A 9,173-nucleotide genomic window follows, 5' to 3' on the forward strand; every position below is an offset into this window, starting at 1 on the left:
TGAGCATTTCAGTTTTCACAACATACGCTCATCCCAGATTCTGGAACAAGCTCAAATGCTCAGTTCATGGAGTATGTACATAAGCTATACTAAAGACAAACCCACAGTAAGTGTCTCCAGTTTGTGAGGGACCCCATGGAGCCAGTCTCTAGGAAACAGATAAATGCATGGAGGTTAAGTCCATTAATGGCTATTAGCCAGGATGGGTAAGGAATGGTGTCCCTAGACTTCGTTTGTCAGAGGGTGGAGATGGATGGCAGGAGAGAGATCACTTGATCATTATCTGTTAGGTTCATTCCGTCTGGGGCACCTGGCGTTGGCCAGGATACTGGGCTGGTTGGACCTTTGGTCTGACCCAGTATGGCCATTCTTATGTTCTAAGCTAAATGAACCCAAAGTTATGGAGACAGCTATGAGTCAAGGGAGCCAGCAAAGTATCAGAAACCTGGAATAATCTCTGACTGGATGGGCTCAGGCGTTTGGTCACAAGCTGAGGTGGTTCAAAAGTTAAGGATTTTTTTAAGCACAATTTTTTTATTGCTTCTTTAATCAATCAAACACAGCAAGCAGCAAATATTTGGCCACACACTTCTGAAGCCCCAAACCGTATTCAGGTTTTGGCAGACTAATTTCAGCTTTTCAATTAAAAAAAACACAACAAATTTTGAAGGAAAGCAGACGTTGCCCATGATTTTTTTCTGCTTTTTATAAATCCCTAGTTTTTGATCCAAAAAAAGTTTTGACGGAAAATATTTGTCCAACCCTTTTACTGAGCTTTAGTGCCTTTTAGCACTAGCTAATACTGAGAACCAGTGATACCTTGTAAAGGTGACTAGAAAAGAAGTTTTCTCAAAACTGGGTTTGTGCCAAGATGCAGAAGGTTTTTAAATGTTTATTTTTCCCAGGGCTGGTGGGGTGGGGGGGCGGCAAGTGGAGCAATTTGCCCCAGGCCCCACAGGAACCCCCATGAGAATATAGTATTCTATAGTATTGCAACTTTTTTTTTATGGAAGGGGCCCCTGAAATTCCTTTGCCTCAGGCCCCCTGATTCCTCTGGGTGGCCTTGCTGTTATGTTCTTACCTCTGTACCCATCAAGGCGCTAGTTTCAAATGAACGGGGAACTAGGAGGCAACATTTCCCTGGTGCCTCTGCCAGTCTGGACCTAAAAACAATGGCTTTTCACTTAAACTGAAAATAACTGAACTCCTGACCCCCCTCCCCCAAAGGTCGCTGGTGTGAACCCCTGAAGACAGCATTTGGGGTGCAGGGAGATAAAGTGGTGAGGAAAGATCATGTTTTGGAAAGCCACATGGCAACAGCTGTGTAACATCTGAAGCCCAGCACAACTGGCCTGGTATTTCCAGTTTTTGGTGCCTGAGTTACTGGAAAAATTTCCCCTCTAGGCGACGCTGGCTCTGATCTGGCCCCTGAGCAGGGGCTGGCTAGCTGAGGGGAGCAGAGCTTTTCCCATCTAGGGAGTGCTGGTTCCCATGCAGCCCCTGGGTGGGGACTAGCTGGCTATGAGGGGTGGGGAATGGGACACAGGACATTTTTCCTCTAGTAGGCACCAGCTCCCATTTGGCCCCAGGGCAGGGGGCTCTCTGGTTCAGGGGTGGGGTGTGGGGAATGTAATATGGGGTCTATCCCCTCTAGCGAGCGCCGGCTCTCATCCTGTCCCAGGGCAGGGACTGGCTAGTTCAGGGCGGGTAGGGAATGGGACACAGGGCCTTACCCCTCTAGGGGGTGCTGCTCTGATCCAGCCTAAGGCAGAGGGCTGGCTGGCTTGGGGTGCTGAGAATGGGACAAAAGGCCTTTCATAGAATCATAGAATCACAGAATATTAGGGTTGGAAGAGACCTCAGGAGGTCATCTAGTCCAACCCCCTGCTCAAAGCAGGACCAACAACACCAACTAAATAATCCCAGCCAGGGCTTTGTCAAGCCAGGCCTTAAAAACCTCTAAGGAAGGAGATTCCACCACCTCCCTAGATAACCCATTCCAGTGCTTCACTGTCGTTCTGGTGAAACAGCGTTTCCTAATATTGAATCTAGACTTCCTCCATTGCAACTTGAGACCATTACTTCTTGTTCTCCCACCACTGAGAACAGCCTAATTCCATCCTCTTTGGAATCCCCTTTCAGGTACTTGAAAGCAGCTATCAAATCCCCCCTCATTCGCTTCTGCAGTTCCTCAGCCTTTCCTCATAAGTCATGTGCCCCAGCCCCCTAATCATTTTTGTTGCGCTCTGCTGGACTCCCCAAATTGTCCACATCCCTTCTGTAGTGGGGGGACCAAAACTGGCAACAATACTCCAGGCGTGGCCTCACCAGTGCCAAATAGAGGGGAATAATCACTTCCCTCAATCTGCTGGCAATGTTCCTACTAATACAGCCCAATATGCCATTGGCCTTCTTGGCAACAAGGGCCCACTGCTGACTCATACCCAGCTTCTTGTCCACTGTAATCTCCAAGTCCTTTTCTGCAGAACTGCTGCTTAGCCAGTCGGTCCCCAGCCTGTAGCGGTGCCTGGGATTCTTCCTTCCTAAGTGCAGAACTCTGCACTTGTTCTTGTTGAACCTCATCAGATTTCTTTTGGCCCAATCCTCCAATTTGTCTAGATCACTCTGGACCCTATCCCTTCCATCCAGTGTATCTACCTCTCCCCCCGGCAGCTTAGTGTCATCTGTGAACTTACTGAGAGTGCAGTCTATCCCATCATCCAGATCATTAATAAAGATGTTGAACAAAACTGGCCCCAAGACCAACCCCTAGGACAATCCGCTTGATACCGGCTGCCAACTAGACATTGAGCTGTTGATCACTACCTGTTGAGCCCAACAATCTGGACAGCTTTCTATCCACCTTATAGTCCATTCATCCAATCCATACTTTTTTAACTTGCTGGCAAGAATACTGTGGGAAACCATATCAAAAGTTTTGCTAAAGTTAAGAAAAATCACATCCACTGCTTTCCCCATATCCACAGAGCCAGTTATCTCATCATAGAAGGCAGTCAGGTTGGTCAGGCATGATTTGCCCTTTGTGAATCCATGCTGATTCCCCTCTACGGTAGCTTGGTGCTGCTGTCATTATTCCAAGGGATAATTTCTGTCCTCCCCAGCTTTCCTGCTGACGTGAGCTGTGGGTAACACTGATCAGTATCAGTGACTGGTGAGACAAAACATGCTGAACCAATGTGTGTGTGATAGAGGGTGTGGGTGGCTCTGATCTCCAGATACCATTCTCCCCCAAACAGTGTGTACGTGATGCCCAGGGTGTCTCTGACCCTTTCCTTCATCAAACACATGGTCAGAGCCGGACAGCTCCCCTGTTCCTGCTGGCTCCATTGGGTTTATCAGCCCTTTCCCCTTGGGTGGGGGTGGTGTGGGGGAACTCAGGTCAGCAAAACACGCTGTAGCTACCAGCAGGGTTCAGACAGTGGGTAGGCTGGGGAGATGGGTCTAGAATTGAAATACAAGGATCTACTTGGCTTTAGGTGGCTGTGCATTGCTCTAGAATGACTCTTTGTGTGGGTATGGATAGATCTAGAATGGAACTGCCTCAATCAAAATTAATCTAGCCTGAATTTACATCGATTTAGTTGGGCATTCATGCATCTAGAATAGATCTGCAATGTGTGCAGGTGGTGACATGTATCTGGGTGGATCCATCTCGCCCCTTCATTCATTAGATATCCCAGCTCCACGACAAGGATCCAAAGTGAAACAGTGCAGTGGGTGAGGTTGGTCTTTATCAATAGGTGTTTGATAAAGGAGGGGAATATCTTTAATGACACTGGTTCATGGAGAACAGGCCACGTTCAGTGACCCTGCTGTCAACCTTGGGGGCCAGTAAGAGTCTGGTAAAGTCTGTGGAGGACTGACAGATTGGTGATAAAGAACAGGGAGGATGTCTCACGGCTATGGACCAATCTGGATGACCCAGTGAGCTGGGCTCAATCAAACAGATATCTGAAACCAATCAAATGCAAGGTCAGACATCAAGGTATGTCGCTCACACTGACTGGATGGGGGCTGTATCCTGAAGAGCAAGAGGAGGGGGTTTCTGAGTGCAGGGGGCTCTTTGACCTCGCTGGCCAAAGCAGGACGAGACCAGGTGGAGTCAGCGAAGTTCAGGTTGGAGCTAAGGAGCAAATGCTGGCCTTGAAATCGAGTGGCCAGGGAATCTAGGTGCAGAAAAGCCCAAGGATGTTTCTCACACTTATAGCAAAGAAGTGCGAAGGGGAGGGAGGACAGCGTTAACCACATCCCTAGCCTGGCTGGCTGGGCACCAGAGCAGGGAGGAAACCCCTCCCCCCCAACGTGGGTGCGGCCGTGACTTCTCCCAGGGTCATTTCCACTCCAGCCCATCCAGGTGAGGGTTTCCAGGCATCCTTTGTGGTTGCCAGGCCCTGCCCTCCCCTCTCCTGCCCTGGTCTATATAACCTCCAGAGCTGAGGCAGACGCTCCGTGCCCCTCCCTGGTTGGCTCTGAGGATGCAACTCTTGATCCTGGTTCTGCTCCCTGCAGCCTTTCTCCTGCCCCCCAGGGCTTAGACTGGTGAGGACAGAGGTGGGGCATTGGGGCCCATGGGGAGCAGAAGGGGCAGATTTAACCATCAGTCCCAGAGGGGCATTGAGTCCAAAGTGGGCTCAGGGGGGTGGTGGAGCCCCAGGGAGGGGGAGCCCCCAGAGATCAGGGATGGATGAGTGCACAGGTCTAGGCGGGAATCCACAGATGTATAGTGGGATGGGGATAGATCCAGAGGGAGGGGAGGGGAGAGCTGGGGTACTGATGGGCTGATCTGGAGAGGAGGAAGTGGGAGGCTGGGTTGTCCAGGTCCACAGGCCGATCAGGGCTCATGATTAGGGGTAGGTTGGGTCTGGGGTCCTTGGTTACATTCTCCAGACACAGGTTGTCTCAGAGCATGTGATTTTCACCCCTTCCTGTCTCTCTGCCAGGGGAGATCATCGGGGGATGGGAAGCCCGGCCCCACTCCAGACCCTAAATGGCCTACGTGAAGAAAGCAACGTGGAGAGGCGTGAAAACGTGTGGGGGGTTCCTGATTCGAGACAACATGGTGCTGATGGCAGCTCATTGTAACGAGGAGCAGGGGTAAGAAACTCACCCCTCCCCACACCCCACGAGCTGCCCACCCCACACCCTGGGACTGGATAGGAGCTGGCAATGTGCAGGATGCCCAAAGATCCAAGGGAGGAATTAATCTTTATTGGTGGGTTCTGACTCAGCTAGGTGGCACAAGGAGCCCAGATCTGGAAAAAGGGGTAGACAGGGAAATGGCAAAATTTGCAGATGATACAAAATTACTCAAGATACTTAAATCTAAAGCAGACTGTGAAGAGTTACAAAGAGATCTCACAAAACTGAGTGTTTGGGTAAGAGAGCAGCAGATGAAATTCAGTGTTGATAAATGCAAAGCAATGCACATTGTAAAACATCATCCTAACTCTACATAGAAACTGATGGGTCTAAATTAGCTGTTAGCACTCAAGAAAGAGATCTTGGAGTGATTGTGGCTAGTTCTCTGAAAACATCCACTCAATGTGCAGTCAGAAAAAGCAAACAGAATGCTTGGAATCATTAAGAAAGGGATAGATAATAAGACAGAAAATATCATATTGCCTCTATATAAATCCATGGCACGCCCACGTCTTGAATACTGCGTGCAGATGTGGTTGTCTCATCTCAAAAAAGATATACTGGAAAAGGTTCAGGAAAGGGCAACAAAAATTATTAGGGGTATGGAACGGCTTCCATATGAGGCGAGATTAATAAGATTGGGACTTTTCAGCTTGGAAAAGAGACGACTAAGTGGGGATATGATAGAGGTCTCTAAAATCATGAGTGGTATGGAGAAAGTAAATAAGGAAGTGTTATTTACTGCTTCTTATAACACAAGAATTAGGGGTCACCGAATGAAATTAATAGGCAGCAGGTTTAAAACTAACAAAAAGAAGTATTTCTTCAGAGGCAGCACAACCTGTGGAACTCCTTGGCAGGGTTGCTGTGAAGGCCAAAACTATAACAGGGTTAAAAAAAGAGCTAGATAAATTCATTGAGGATAGGTCCACCAATGGCTGTTAGCCAGGATGGGCAGGGATGGTGTCCCTAGCCTGTTTGCCAGGGGCTGTGAATGGGCAACAGGGGACTGATCACTTGATGATTACCTGTTCTGTTCATTCCCTCTGTGGCAAGTGGCATTGGCCACTGTCAGAAGACAGGATACTGGGTAGATGGACTTTTGGTCTGACCCAGTATGGCCGTTCTTATGTTCTTAGAATGTTGTGATCCCCTTAAGGCCTCATGGTTTCCTCTTAACTAGACACATCACTGTCTCCCTGGGCAGTCCATGACCTTAGACTCTGGGAATGGAGCAGACAAGAAATCCGTGTGCGTTGCCGGATCCCCCACCGCAATATGACATGTACTCCCTTAACAATGACATCATGCTGCTGCAGGTACCGACTCCCCATCATTCCACCCCCTGTGGCCTCCGACTGCTGGAGACACTGCCCCCATCCCATGACCCCACCCCTCAGTGACCTCACGCTGCTGCAGGTATTGCCCCCATCCCATCACCCTGTCCCCAGTGATATCACAATGCTGTAGGTACCGCCCCATCCCATCCTCCTGCCCCCGGTGACCTCAAAAAGCTGCAGGTACCACCCCCATCCCATGACCCCACCCCAGCGACCTCGCACTGCTGCAGGTACCGCCTCCATCCCATCACCCCACCCCCAGTGACCTCATACTTCTGCTCTCACATCATTAGCCTGTACCCTGTGACCTCACATTGCTGCAGGCACTGCCCCTTCCCATCACTCCACCCCCTCTGATCTCACATGGCTGCAGATACCACCCCCATCCCATCCCTTGCACCCGCGATGACCTCACACTACTCCAGGTACCGCCCACCTCCCCCCACCCCCTGTGGGCTCACACCGCTGCAGCCTCCACTTTCATCCAATCACCTGTCCCCAGTGACCTCACACTGCTGCAGGTACTTCCCTCATCCCACCACCCAGCCCCCGTGACTTCACACTTGTGCAGGTACTGCCCCCATCTCCTCACATCTACCCCAGTGACCTCACACTGCTGCAGGCACCACTTCCATCCCATCACCCCACTCCCAGTGATTTCACACTCTTGCAGGTACTGCCCCCATCCCATCCTCCCACACTCTGCAACTTCACACTGCTGTAGGTACCACCTCCTTCCCATCACCCTGCCCCCAGTGACTGCCTGCCATGCACTGGCTGCATTTGCTTTCTCCTTGGATTGGTCCATCCACAACTGTGATCTTCCCACTGACCGTGAGCCTCGTGTCCTGTCTTTGCAGCTGGAGTGCCGAGCCAGGCTCAGTGATGGATGGGGCTTACCCCCTTGCCCAGCGCCTGGCAGGGCGTGCGCCCTGGGGCCATGTGCAGCATCGCCGGCTGGGGCGGGATGAGCGCCCGCAGGGCAAAGGGCTCAGATGTGCTCCGGAAGGTGGACGTGACGGTGCTGGAGGATTATATGTTTCTGAGGAATCCTGACCACATCTATCGTTACTATAATGCCTCCACCATGCTTTGTGCAGGGGATTCGAAACAGGGCAAAGACTCCTTAAGGTAAATATTCTCCTGACTTCAAAAGGCCCCAGTTCCTTCTTAGGAGCAGTGAATCTCTTGGGATTGCAGCCAGGCCTGTGAGCAAAGATCAGAGACCAGCTCCCTGTGGCGCTAGGCGCTGTACAAATGAATAAGGGAGGGAGCAAGCAGCTGGGTTGGGGGACTGAGCCCACTAAGTGTGGTTGGGCTGGGTGAGGAGGGGGCAATGCTGAGAGCAACTGTGCCAGAACAAAGGTGATGGGGTGATACTAAAAGTGGCTGAGCTGTATGTCAGGACTTGAAGAACAGAGGGAAACTGATCTGTTGAGTTGTTCTCATCACCAGTTTCTTGTTTTAATTCTCAGGGTGACGCTGGGGGCCCCCTGGTGTGCAGCAAAACAGCCCAGGGCATCGTCTCTTGGAGCTCCCTCAATGGGACCCCCCCCAGGGGTGTACACTAGAGTCTCCAGATTCATCCCCTGGATCCTGAAGACCCTGAGAACTCTGCAGCCCTGAGCCCCACCGGGAATTGCTGCTTGTCTCACAAGTGGCCTCTGGAGATGCCCTGACATAGGACCTGCTTTGCAAATGGCCTGCGCTCCCCCGGTCTCCGCTGCTAGGCAGTGCTCTGCTCAGGCAGCACTAAACCTGTGAGCACCAAGGCTGGAGGCCTAGAGGAGTTAGGAGCCAGGTTCAAGTCCAGCTCCTGTTGGCTCCCTTAGCAAGCCCAACCCAGGCTCTTGAGCTAGGGAAGCAGGTGGTTTGTCTCTGAGCCGAACTCTGGGGCCATCCTGGTGGTTTGTAGCTCACTCCCATGTCAAGTGACTGTTTGGGGGAGATCCTTGTCCTCCACTGCCAGCTGAGTGGTGTTGGAACTGCAGCCTGTCCTGTCCGTGCTAGGGCTCTCCCCTGTGTGTGTTACCTCAGGCTGGCCACCCGTTCCAAACCCAGCTGGTCCCAGTGCCTCCAAGGTCCCTGGGAGATCATCGATGGGACGGGAACTGAGCGCTGGCACCCCAGCCTCTTTCCAGCAGCCCCATGCCGCTGCGCATCCGCGTTCATTGCGTTCGCTGCTTCCTAGTCTTGCCATGAATAAAAATGAAGTTACCAAAAAAAAAAAAAAAAAATGCTGGCGCTAGGACTGAAAATTCAATGTGAGCCTTGACCTCTGGAGCCGACGCTGGGTCGGCCCAGGCCTGGGAGGGCGTTCACCCTGACAGGGGAAGGCTGGCACCCAGGACACCTGGGTTCAGTGATTCCAGCAAAACAGGGAGCTGGAGGGTGTCAGAGGGGTATGCCCCTCCCCCTCAGGGCAGGAGGAGCCCCGCTGGCTGAGACCGAGTTGTGAAGGGAATCACCAGGAAAAAATCAGCCTGATCTGTCTGGACTCTGGAGGTGGCAGGGAGATCTGTGCATCTGGCAGGGAGGGGGCTGGGATCCCCACACTGTGGGCTGGCGCAGCCTGCTCAGCACTGCCCTGGGCACAGGGGTCATGCAGGGTGGTGGGGGAGATGGAGGTGTGAGAAGCTAGGCTGCACCTGTGCCCCAGCTGATCATGCTGCA

At 51.8% G+C, this 9,173-nt stretch overlaps 1 protein-coding gene across 1 annotated transcript in view; it reads left to right on the forward strand.

The window, feature by feature from the left end:
• LOC116820456 (mast cell protease 1A-like) overlaps positions 1 to 8,544 on the forward strand; it is a 26,629-nt gene extending 18,085 nt beyond the window's left edge. The window contains exons 6-7 of the mRNA XM_075072117.1: positions 7,410 to 7,630; positions 7,974 to 8,544. Of these exons, the coding sequence (XP_074928218.1) occupies positions 7,410 to 7,630; positions 7,974 to 8,071 (319 nt within the window). The 3' untranslated portion in view covers positions 8,072 to 8,544. The remainder of the gene's footprint in view (positions 1 to 7,409; positions 7,631 to 7,973) is intronic.
• The last annotated feature ends 629 nt before the right edge of the window (positions 8,545 to 9,173 follow it).

Source organism: Chelonoidis abingdonii, chromosome 14 (assembly GCF_003597395.2).
Source record: "Chelonoidis abingdonii isolate Lonesome George chromosome 14, CheloAbing_2.0, whole genome shotgun sequence".
NCBI classification, from domain to species: Eukaryota; Metazoa; Chordata; order Testudines; family Testudinidae; genus Chelonoidis; species Chelonoidis abingdonii.